Below are 12185 nucleotides of genomic sequence, written 5' to 3' on the forward strand. Positions count from 1 at the left end.
TGTATATGGAATTTACAATTTATATATTGTATTATTTCCATGTGGCCGTTGTCTGCTATATTTGACTATCATCTTAATTAAAAGGAAAATACTAGTCTAGCTACGTATTGATTACGTAAAAATAAATTTACAAATTGATATAATTTAATGTGATTTGTTAGATTATAAAATTATTTTTATTATAAAATAGATTATTTAACAGATGATCAGATGAAGCCACATTAATTTGTAGAATTAATTTTATATAATTCTTTTGTAGAGGTAAAAATCATCTTAGAACAATGATTAATTTAAGATGGTAGGTATAAAAAAGTGAGGTCTTAATAAGTACTCGATCCTATGACTTTAAAGCCATGCTTGTTAAACTAAATGAGGGAGTTTCAGACAATTGGAAGGGGTTCAACACGTACGTACATGAGTAATTAATAATGAACAATTTAGCTGCACCCAGCTTAAACAAAAGAAATTTTGAAGTTATCGACTAGCCAAAACCAACATTTCTCAGATCATACACCAGTAACTACATCGACCAAAATTCAAAATAAAAGGCAAAATAGTAATTATAATAAGTGAATTAGTAGTAACTTAATTCAAACCAATGTCACGTCCATGCATTGCGTCATGAAGAATCACAGATTTTTGTTCTTTCTATCTGAGAATTACATATATCATCATCTCACTTACAGCTTGCCCCCGCGGAGACGCAAAGTAAATGAATGCAAGGCTAGAAGAACTTTCTTCAACTTTTCTTTGGCTTCTGCATTGATCAGGTTTCCATCTTTATCGAACTTTGCCGGAGGCTCGAACGCGTTCAAGCAAAATAATGGTTTATTAATGAAGTGAAGATCAAGAAAAACTCCAACTTGGCGAAGATGATACTGCGCTCGTTCCCCACCACCATTTCCTCCAGTGCTTATGATTGCAGCAGCCTTGTCAGCCCACGCATTTGGTGGTCTAGATCCCCAGTCAATTGCATTCTTCAGAGGTGCTATATCCAAAATTATAAAAGCTATGTGTTTATTTTTTCTTCTATTATTTTTATTTTTGACACCCCAACTTGTAAGGTGGAAAATGAAAGCAAGGGGTCGGGTCTAATATTCATGATCATGTGCAATATACCAAAAGGAAAAAAAAAATAAAAAATTATAATTTAGACACATCTCATGTATTCCATGAGCAAGCTGGAAACCATTCCAAGAACTTGATCTTCTTCTGGTGTAAATTTGGCAAAATATGCTAGCTGATATCGAAAATAAAATGAAAGTCGTAAAGAAAAAAGGAGATCAGTACCAGCGAGGGAGAAATTATACTCGGGCGAAGCAAACAGAACACAATCAGCTTCTTTTATTTTCTGACGGAAAGCTTCAACAGCCGGTGGAAAAGTTCCATGGCCTTCAAGGTCAGTATTTAGCATCGGTAGTTGCTCGATTTCTATGTACTCTATTTGCATGTCTTTGATCGACTCCTCACATAGTTGGATTGCTACAACCAAACCAAATGATCAATACTTCTAGCTGCTAGCCCATTTCATGTCTACATATACATGATGCAGAAATTAATCCGGCAAGGAAGGAAGTTTTACCAGCACGAATGAGACCTCGATGGTAGGAACGTTTACGAAGAGACCCAGAAAGAGCTGCCACTTTGACTGCAACAGGCTTCGCTTTCCGGCCTCGTGCCTCTCTCTCTGTCTCTCTCTCTGTCTCTCTCTCTGATCTCTCTCTGCAAGTTCTTTCTCTCTGCCCTCTGTATGTAGAAGTACTTGTCTCTGCGAATGTAATGCATGCCAAATTTATATGAAAACATGGACCGAACACTGATGCTGTTTAGTTTACTTGTTAATCAAGAAATGTTAGGTCATGGATGATGATAAAATTGTTCTAATGTTAAATCAGAATCAACGGTTCTGCATCTTGACAGGCAATTATATATTAATGTCAAGAGTCATGCAGCCTGCCGCCCCATCATGATCATGCCGTTTAGCACAAATCTATATTTTTATTTTTTTTTAATATTTAAATATTTTAAAAAAAATAAAAAATATATCATAAAAGTTACTTTCCTAAACACTAAATAAAAATAAAAAAAATAAAAACTTTAAGTTGAGGGGACCATTTTTTAACTAAACCGCCAACCCCCGGGCCCGTTAGCCCATTCTTATAGAAAACTTGGGTGTATCGAATAATAATGGATATTTGTAAATAATTATTGTTATATACAATTTAGGATTCGTTGAGGAAGCGAGATGAGATGAAAATTTTATAAATATTAATAAAATAATTTATAAATAAGAATAAATCTTTGCATCAATCTACTATGTGCATCAGCCAACACACCTGACGTGTGGATTGTGTTCACTAACCAGTGGACCGATTTTTCCAATTTTTGGTTTCGCATTTGATGGAACAGAATTCGACCCCCAAAATCGAATTCCAATTCGAAGTTCCCCCTCCCGAAACTCCTCTTCTTCGTTCCCCCTCTTGACCTCACACTTCGTCTTCTTCGATCTCCTCCCTTGAATTCGAGCAACCACCGACCTTAGCCCTCCCCATCATGACCTCTGCAAAGTTGCCCCGTCGCCGTCGACCCTCCTTCTGCCCAGCACCTCCGTCGCCGTCGACCATCCTCCCTTCTGTCAGTTCTTCTCTTCGATAGAGTGCTTCATCCTTTCAATTCTTCTTCATCTCTTCAACGTCTTCATCTCCTCTTCTCAAATTCATCCCCTCCATTCCTTTACATTTCTCCCAAAATGTAAATCAACGACCTACAATAGAAAAAATCTAGCCACGAGTCAGCAGAAGAGATTTGCCGGTCACGCAATAAGGTATTTATTTGTGTAAATAATCTTCTTCAAAAGGATCATATGAAAATTCTAGGTTTTGTGACAAATTCTATGAAATTCTAGGATTTACTCCATCTATTTTTTTCTATAATTCTTGGGTTTAGGAATACATTTCGAAGTCTGATGTCTTTTTTCTCTTCGTTTGGATGTGATTTTAAGGCTGCACACAAAGATTTGGAAGGTAAAACACATCCTTGCATCCAAATCTGCATCTTGACACGATAAGAATCTTTTTCAAATTGAATTTTTGGAGTTTTTATATTCTGGTATATAAAGCTAATTCTTCTGCAACTCTTTTAATGATCAATGGATTTTTGGCTTTATTTTGATTATATATATAAGAGCTTGTGATTAGGATGACATTGTTTCGTGCCTTTCTTATCTAGTTTTCATGAATCTGGTTTTCTGTATAATATCTGTATATTTGAAAGCAAGTAGTAGAGTAATGAGTTTTCATGTATATGGTTTTCTGTAAAATGTATGTATAATCTGGTTTTATTGAAGTAGTAATGGGTTTTGCAACTATATAGTGCTTTATAGAACTTTCAAAGCACTTTCAAGATGATGATCCTAAGTATTGTGAAGTCATTATTTACTTATAAAAGAAAAAGTGTTATGAAGTCATTATAATTGCTATCAATAAACCCCACTAAGGCTTCTAAAAATGGTTATAGAGTTTATTGGACTTTTTTGTGTGTTTTTAAGTATTGTGAAGTCATTATAATTTATATCAATAAACCCTACTAAGTCTTCTAAAAATGGTTATAGACTTTTATTGATGGAATGATTAATTCACCAAATGGATTTCATGCCTTTTAACTCAAGCACCAAAAAATGTAGATTCTTCATTTGGTTCTATGCCTTTTCAACTCAAGAAATCAGATAACCAATCGAATCATATCTGATGGTACGTGCCAATCATAGATTGTTCAATCATAGATTTTTTAATTTTATGAACCTTGGTAATCGTTGGAGTATGGAGTTACTATAATCGTTCCAGTTAACATTTGCTCACGGATAAGGATAGTGTGGTTATTGTCCTAGTGTTAGAGCGCTTTAATTTTCCCATTGTTTTAATTCTCATAGAGTAAGAGATGTCAGTCTCATTCTTTTAGGAGCAGTTTCCTTGCTACAATAATGTATATATTTTTTAATTCCAGGAATACACGTCAAAGAAAAAAGTAGATATGCCAGTGCTTCTCAAATGGGTACAAAGACAATCCGAACAGGTCTTCCAACAACAATCATTGGATACATATTGCAAGAAATGGTTTTCAAAGGAGAACTTAATACGAGAAGTTGGATACGGACATTTGTATAAAGGTCAATATAAAGATGGACAACAAAGTTCATTGCAGCAAAAAGAAGATAAACTAAGAGAGCGAGAGAGAGAAATGCTCAGAAGGTTGAGAATAGAAGTTCACGAATATTATTGTATTTGTACTTAGTTGTATCAATTGTAATAAATTTTGTTTCGTTCCGATAAACTATAGGGCACATATAAATTGGTGGATATTTTCTTTATTTTTCTTCTATAGATCAATTGTAAATAGTACTTCCCCTTGAATTGGGCAAAGTCCGATTAGGTACTTGACAAGCATCTTTTGTATAGGGGGAGAGATACTGTGAAAGTTATGAAAAATCTAGTGTTTTTTGTCACTTTTATGAATATGCTGGGCTATACAGATTTTTTCTTAATCAATTTTGATCACTTTTGAGCTTATCTATAACATTCTTGATAATATTTTTTTTCCCAATCTATTATACACAGGATGATAAGTGGAACACAAACATACACCCTCTATATAGATTTTTCTCAATCCATTATATACACAGGATGAAAACTGAACAAAATCTGCATAAGCTATATAGATTTTTTCTTAAACTCGTGCATGCACAAAAACAAATTAGCTGAACTAACATTGAAGCATGATTGATTTCATATACAAGTTTTGTATGGTAAATTTTACAAAATGTACTCCCAGTTCTTGATTTGGACACAAAACCTTGAATCACACATACACCTGGACATAACCCACAACACAGTATACACAATTGGACACAAATAGCTACACAATCTATAATATTTATTTACACAAGCTGCCAATATTTATGTCCACAAACAACACCCTCTAACTTGACAAAGCTAGCGCAGACACAGTTGATGCAGAAACTTGGATATTTTTTTGCCAGGATTCTTGTGTAGGCATTCATGGCTGCTTTTGAAACCGTATAGGCAGATAGAAAAGTTGGCCACCCTTTGGATGCCAGAGAACCATCTTTAAAATCTTTTAAAAACTCCTTCAACACCTCATCCATTTTTTCTTTAGTAAGGTTTTCAACATCACGAAAAATTCCTTCAGCCCATTTATTTTGAATGCTCTGAAATAGACAAGCAAAAAAGTTTTTTAAAAAATAAACTGATATAAGATAAATAACATAATGTACAAAAGCCAAATAATCCAAAAGACTAGTTACTTTTCAGCATTTTTCCAAAAAACTATTGTTCAAAAAAAAGTTGTTCAAAAAAACTGTAAAAACTAAAAGACACTTGTAGCCGGTATAAGTTAACTATTCACCAAAGTACTTACCCCAATATCAGCATCTAGTTTCACTCCACCAATCCCTGCGTTGTTCAACTTCAAACATAGTTGTGACATTTCATCAATTTTATTTTAGGCAGGAAAAGATATCGAATCCCTCCTGTTATTTAAAGGATTTCTAAACCATAAGCACTTAATTACAAGATTTACCTTAATTTTATCAAGAATCTGAAGTGCATATTAGCTGTTATAATAATTTTGCTTAGCCACATGTGTTAGTTTTACCATTAATGTATAAAGACCATATGAATTTCATAGAAGTTGGTAGTTTAGGCTGTCAATTATCAAGCTTTATCATTTGGGATACAAATTCAAAAACAGAGATCATTCAAGTGCAAAATGCAATTGTCTAACTATTTCAAACCCAATGCCTTTATTCACCCCTGTAACAACTACATATCTGAAAAAGCAAAACACCCAAAAGAAAATGGGAGAGATGGGTGTTATACATGTGGTTGGGGGCTGTGACTGAAAGTGTAAAGAGTCGACGCCATCGAAAAAGAGTATAAATGGAACAGTGCATTTATGAGGCTATCTCAAAAGCATTTGAAGCAATCTCCACTAAAACGACACAACAAATGTCCTTTAATATGTGCAAATATCCCACATTGCACTTGTGGAACGATAAATATACTGCAAATATCATTGCATGAATTCTTTTGAATGCCCTCTGTATTCCTCTGCTCAGTGACCTCGTGAAAATACTGTAAAAAAATTATATGTATATTAGCGCTCAGCTAGCTGGACTCTTATTGAGAGGCATGGAAGTAAAGTACACAAGAGACATCTATCTTGGTACCTAGTCTTTTTGGAGTCTAAACAATTTACCTGAGCACATAGATGAATGATCTAAGACTCAAGCAAAGGGTTCACAGGTACATTTAAAGTTATTAGAGTATGGAAAGTCCTAATAATCCTAAATATTATATAATAGGTTGGAAAACTATCACATGTTTTTAGGAAGGTAAATACAACTCGCACGTCCACAATGGATTAAACTCATAACCTCACCAACCACCCTTTTTTTTATTGGAGTAGATACCATCAAAACCAAAAACCATGACCAGACATCATAACTTTATAAATTTATTGAATATAAAGCAAACAATATTAGGAAAGCATTTCTTACTTGCCAAAAAATTGTAAAGAAGCATGTCCAGATTATCATTTTCAAAACAGGAAAGTTTGTGAGAATGTTCAGTAATTATTTGTATACAGTACTTCTCTTTGTTTTGTTTTCAATTTTCATGTCAATGTGGTTTTGTTGTCTTATTTTCTAGATAAGTTTTTTTCCTTTAGAAGTATCCAGTGTAAAGTCCCATTGCAGCCTTTTTCCTCTTAATTTGCACTTATTCCTCTTTGAACTTTGCTGCAAAATGATCCTAGATCGAAGAATTAGGGTGGCGAAACTTGAAAAGAGTCCACTTATGAGATGTAAACTTTTTAAAAAAACTCCGATATGATTCTTCCTTTTTCTAAACTGTGGCAAACGCTCGTCTCTAAACAAATATCATGAGCATAAATAAGCAAGGCTTTGGCCGTTCCCAACCCAACCCATGAAATCCATGAAAACAACAACCAAAATTTACGGAAATCAACAACCAAGACCCACGAAAATCAGCAACCAAACACACATCTAAAGAACAGGAAAATCAGCAACCAAAAACACACAACCAACAAAAGCAAAAAGAAGATCTAAAAACAGCAAAAGGATATATAGAATAGGTATGAGAAAAACTGCTTAGAAATGTTGAGATTTTTACCTTGGAAACGAAATGCAACAGTACAAAAAAATGGCAGCTTTCGATCAGTGGAAGGGGATGAAAGGGAGAGGGGATGAGTGGAAGAGGAGTGCTTGGCCCCAGACGATGGAGGAGGGACTTGTGGTTCAGATTGTTGATTTTTGAAGCAGGTCCTTGTGCCGAGAACGTGGTGCTTGGCCACAGACGCAGGGGAGGTGTTTTTTTTTCTAAGCTTTCGGTCAAATTAGTGGAAGGGGAGTGCTCGGCCACACCGGTGGAGATTCGGAGGAGAGAAGAATGCAGTGGCTGATCGTAGCATTACTCTATAAATAATAACGAAATAGTTTAAATTGAGTATTTTTGAATTGAGAATACCTTAAAACCGATCCATCTACTCCTTCTAAAATAACAGCCCTCCGATTAAAGACTCTCACGTAGCTCCTCTATATGCTCATTCACATGTTATTCCTCTTTATTTTCCTAAGTCCATTCCCTCTCTCTCTCTCTCTCCCATTTCAGTCTCTCGATCTTTCTCCACATTCCTTTTTCTCTCTCTTTCTCACCATCAACTTCCCTCTCAAGCCCAGATTTCTCAAAGTATTAACAAGAGAAATAATTTTACAATATCGAAACATGGGAAGAGAGGAATTGCATTTCTAGAGAGAGCAAAGTTGTAGATCGTGGTTTCTGGGTTTGGCAAATCCCTATAATTTCATTTTCCTCCCTGTTTTCGCTTTTGAGCTGAAGTTGCTAGAAGTTTGAAAGAGAGGTAGTGTACGAACATCATTAATGGAGTTGATGCATGCAGTGCTATGGAGATTTCCTGGGAAAGTGGCTAAACACACTTAGAATATCAACTAGAAAATTGGAGCTCTGTTTGTGAAACTAAATCCAAAAGAAATGGTCAAACTCGAATCATTTGCTTCAGAGGATGCTGTTAAGGGTGAAAGATATATGAATCTCTTTCTTGTTTGCCATTCTTGTTTGCCAAACCAGAGAGTAGACGGAAATGAAAGGGGGAGTTGGTGAGTTGTAGTGGAGTTAATTTGGTGAAGAAATATAGTGTAATGGCTTTATTGTAAATTTCGTACAATTGATGATGTGGCATAATTTGATTGTTGGTTGTTAGACCGACCGCTCCAAAGCGCAACTCATAAGTACAAAGACTATAAGGTTGTCCATCTGTTCTATAATCCGAAGTGAGATTCCACACCACAGACAAATTCAGCAAGCTCCAAGTTTCTAATTTCTATCCACTATAGGACCCAAAAAAAGAGTACATTTTCTTCATCTTACCAATGCACTAATGACCCTTTGTTTTGGAGATCCTAATTCTTAAATCAGTTGATTATAAGAAAGCTTTGAAGGATTGGTTTATCTCCGCGAGTTGATAGAAGATATATATTATAATAGAAGATAAGATGGAGAAGAGAGGAGGAGGAAGAGAGACTTTGAGAGATAAATCATTTTTATCCTCAATTGTAACTAAATATAAAGTATAAATCTCTATTTATAGGAAAATTATATTGAGATGAGATAAGTTAAAATCAATGTAACTCCAATAAAGATAATATCAAATCAAAATTATTTGATAATTATGAAAATTAAATCAAAATAATATCAAATCAATACTGATTTGATATGATCTCCAACAAGTCCAATTTCAAGAATCTAATACTAGAAGATGTAGGATAGTAGATTGGCATATACACTTATGGTTGAAAAGGAGTTCATTCCAAATTATAGCCAAAAAAACCGAAAGGTACAAACTGATATAGCATATAATGCATAACAGTCATCAATTTCGGGACAAGTTATAGCTAACCTACTCCTTTGACTGTAAATGATTATGAAAGGAAGGTGAAAACAAGATAAGCTGCATCCCAGCTGCGTTGTTAAAAGTCTATATTCAAAAGAGAGAAAAAAACAAGTAGCGCCCGAAATTAATGTCACGTCCAATATTGCAGGAAGAATCAAATATTTTTGTTGTGTTTGAGAATCACACACTCTCATTTACTTGCCCTGGAGACGCAAAGTAAACGCATGCAAGGCTAGAAGAACTTGCTTCAACTTCTCTTTGACCTCCTCGTTGATCAGGTTGCCATCTTTATCAAACTTTGTCGGAGGCTGGAATGCATTAATGCAAAACAATGGTTTATTAATGAAGTGGAGATCAAGAAAAACTCCAACTTGACGAAGATGATACTGTGCTCGTTCCCCACCAGCATTTCCTCCCGTACTTATGATTGCAGCAGGCTTGTCAGCCCAGGCATTTGGGGGTCTAGATGCCCAGTCAACAGCATTCTTCAGAGGTGCTACCAAAGGAAAACAAAGCAACTCAAATTCAAGATGATGATAACACCAAGTTGAGATAACAATGTGATTACGCCTTTTTCAATTTCAAATTTGTATTTCATATGCGTATTGTTAGCTCTGTACAGAGTTCTTATCTATAAATACAAAGCCTTCACCTGTATTATGATAAGGCAAATAGTTCACTCATTGTAAAACTCTTATACGTTCCCACAAATGTAACACATATAACGTGAGGTTGAGGTATGGATAAGAGGTATGCCCAAGATATTTATGCATAATCTTCATTTTTGTACAGAAATTTTGCAGGCAACACTTCAAGATTCTGTTTTTATTAACATTTTTTTTTTCACTTTCCGTTTGGGTAATCTTCTCTATACTAGGTAGAACACAGCCTTATATTTTTATCGAATTTAGCAAGTATATTTGTTATTTCCAAACTTAGACCGAAGGGAGCAAACCCCCAAGCCCAAGGCCTTTACCAAACTTGAACTGAAAGCACATTAATTGGAGAATGAGAGAAAGAATAGTACCAGAGAGGGAGAAATTGTACTCAGGCGAAGCAAACAGAACACAATCAGCTTCTTTTATTTTCTGACGAAAAGCTTCAACCACTGGTGGGTAAGTTCCCTTGTCTTCAAGATCTGTATTTAGCATCGGTAGCTGCTCGATCTCTATGTGCTCAATTTGCATGCCGTCGATCGAGTCCTCGCATAGTTGGATTGCTACAATAAAACCCACCATACCAATAATCCATTTTTGTACAAAAGAATCAGAGAGATATCTTATCCAACCAGAAATTAAATGTCCTTCTATGTGATTAGGGTAGAACCCATGTAAACAGTCAATAAATATATCATTCATCAACCAAAAAAACACTGAAGTATTTTTTTTTTTTTAGAAAAAACAAATTGAAAATTTTCATGTATGTATCATGATCTATATTATAGCAGGATTGGGAAATAAATTATAGGAGAGTTGAGAGAGAAATGAAGTACCGGCACGAATGAGGCCTCGGTGGTTGGAGCGTTTACGAAGAGACCCAGATATGGCTGCCACTCTGACAACTGGCTTCGCTTCTTCCTGATCCTCCATCTTTCTGCCCCTCTTTACCTCTGACATTGAAATAAAACTTGACTCCTGATGTTCGTTCTAAGGGAGAGAGCGTCGTGGAGTGGCGAGAGTAGAGTCTGGTAAGAAAAAGAGGGTGTTGATTTGATTTGCGGTTGTGCAGAACGTTTGGTAGATAGAGTAAAGGTTTTTGGAATCTTTCCTCGAGCCTCCCAGCAGTTTTATAACATATAATAATAAAATGTTATTTGATTGAAAAATTTTAAAACAATTATTATTTATTTTTATTTATAATTTTTTTAATATTAAATATGAGAATAATATTCCAAAACAAGTGCCGACCAGAGAGGACACCTACGGCTATGAGAGAATCCGAGTCATCTCATATAATAACATGGGATGTTAAGATACTCACTTTTCTTCATATATCCTGTAATATTTTATTAGATGATGTTACGGAATCATATACCTGATGCTACACTGCCAAACGCCTCAAGGAATATGCAACATAATTTCCAACAAATTTCCAACAAATAATTTGCTATTTTGTATATTTGTTTAGGGATATTTCAGTACTTTTCCATTCCATAGCTTAGTCGACTCTTTCTATAAATTTACTACTGTACAACATAGAGAAGTAAGCAATTTTTATACAAAAATGATTCTTCCTTTCTTTGCTCTTTTTCCTTTCTATTTACGTTGACCTAAGAACCGCCCGGCACCATTTTTACCAAATCTGACAGGATAAACAAATAAAAATTGCACCTAATTAGGGCCGTAAATGAACCAGTCTGTTCGATAGTTCGTTCGGTACTTACTCAGTTAAACTCAAATCAAACTCGACTCGTAAAAAAGAAATCTCGTTCGTGAAAACAGACACCTGCTTGATTTGTAAATGATATATACCCGACAAAACTCGACTCAACTCTGCTAAAGTTCGTTAAGGTCCGCTTGTTTATGCTCGAGTCGACTCGTTAGCTCGACTAGATTAAAACTCATTTATATATTGATAAATATATACATACACATAATAATTAGTCGATAAAATTTAATAATTTCGTATACTAGTATGTATGAGCTATATATGAAATAGATATATACTATCATATCACATGTATGTATTAATAATATATGTATGCATATAATAGATTGTTATTTAGGATAAATCTCAACTAGTTAGATATTAATTATTTATAAACTTTTTAAAATTTTATAATTTAATAGAGGTTCTATTTGTTAGTTGTTTAAACTCAATATTAAATCTTTTATTTTTTATTTAATTTATTAATCATTAAAATTTATTCAAAACATAAAAAACTAAACAATTTGAACTCGAACTTGAACTCGGCTCAACTCAAACTCGTTTGTAGGACGAGCTTGAGCTCGAGTTCAAGTTGAGAGTTTAGTTTATCAAGTCGAGCTCGAACAAAGAATAAAAAAAAAAAATTTCGAGCTCGAGTTTGATATTTTGAGTCGAGCCAAACTTGGCAAGCCAAAGACCGGCTCGACTCAATTACAACCCTACACCCGATTATCACAATTTCCATACCCAAGTTAGAGTCGATACAAGAACCGTGATTAGCCAATCTCGTGACGCATAACCCGATTCCTTTT

The 12185-nt window shown here is 34.7% G+C and overlaps 2 protein-coding genes and 1 long non-coding RNA gene across 3 annotated transcripts; all 3 read right to left on the minus strand.

Annotated features, from left to right (window-relative positions):
* Positions 1-506: 506 nt before the first annotated feature.
* Positions 507-2624, minus strand: LOC109012338 (NADPH:quinone oxidoreductase-like). The gene is made up of 4 exons (XM_035685342.1): positions 2491-2624; positions 1583-1746; positions 1291-1482; positions 507-988 (listed from the first exon to the last, which is right to left on the minus strand). Exons 1-4 carry the CDS (start codon positions 2622-2624, stop codon positions 681-683), a joined length of 798 nt encoding a protein of 265 aa, XP_035541235.1. The 3' UTR covers positions 507-680.
* A 3323-nt stretch (positions 2625-5947) lies between these two features.
* LOC118344479 lies at positions 5948-8275 on the minus strand. The gene is made up of 2 exons (XR_004798268.1): positions 7209-8275; positions 5948-6149 (listed from the first exon to the last, which is right to left on the minus strand). It is a non-coding gene; the product is annotated as an uncharacterized LOC118344479 (long non-coding RNA).
* A 624-nt stretch (positions 8276-8899) lies between these two features.
* Positions 8900-10770, minus strand: LOC109012312 (NADPH:quinone oxidoreductase-like). The gene is made up of 3 exons (XM_035684948.1): positions 10499-10770; positions 10034-10225; positions 8900-9502 (listed from the first exon to the last, which is right to left on the minus strand). Exons 1-3 carry the CDS (start codon positions 10620-10622, stop codon positions 9201-9203), a joined length of 618 nt encoding a protein of 205 aa, XP_035540841.1. The 5' UTR covers positions 10623-10770; the 3' UTR covers positions 8900-9200.
* Between the last annotated feature and the right edge of the window lie 1415 nt (positions 10771-12185).

The sequence above is a fragment of the Juglans regia genome, chromosome 14 (assembly GCF_001411555.2).
Source record: "Juglans regia cultivar Chandler chromosome 14, Walnut 2.0, whole genome shotgun sequence".
Taxonomy (NCBI): Eukaryota; Viridiplantae; Streptophyta; class Magnoliopsida; order Fagales; family Juglandaceae; genus Juglans; species Juglans regia.

What these genes read in the sequence shown, in the direction of transcription:
- LOC109012312 (XM_035684948.1), bottom strand. Translation starts at nt 10,622, where the DNA reads ATGTCAGAGGTAAAGAGGGGCAGAAAGATGGAGGATCAGGAAGAAGCG. An exon ending in CCGAGGCCTCATTCGTGCCG is followed by an intron (nt 10,226 to 10,498) that starts GTACTTCATTTC and finishes GTTTTATTGTAG; the next exon opens with CAATCCAACTATGCGAGGAC. An exon ending in GTACAATTTCTCCCTCTCTG is followed by an intron (nt 9,503 to 10,033) that starts GTACTATTCTTT and finishes TTCCTTTGGTAG; the next exon opens with CACCTCTGAAGAATGCTGTT.
- LOC109012338 (XM_035685342.1), bottom strand. Translation starts at nt 2,624, where the DNA reads ATGGTCGACGGCGACGGAGGTGCTGGGCAGAAGGAGGGTCGACGGCGA. An exon ending in TCGAGGTCTCATTCGTGCTG is followed by an intron (nt 1,483 to 1,582) that starts GTAAAACTTCCT and finishes GTTTGGTTGTAG; the next exon opens with CAATCCAACTATGTGAGGAG. An exon ending in GTATAATTTCTCCCTCGCTG is followed by an intron (nt 989 to 1,290) that starts GTACTGATCTCC and finishes TTTTGGATATAG; the next exon opens with CACCTCTGAAGAATGCAATT.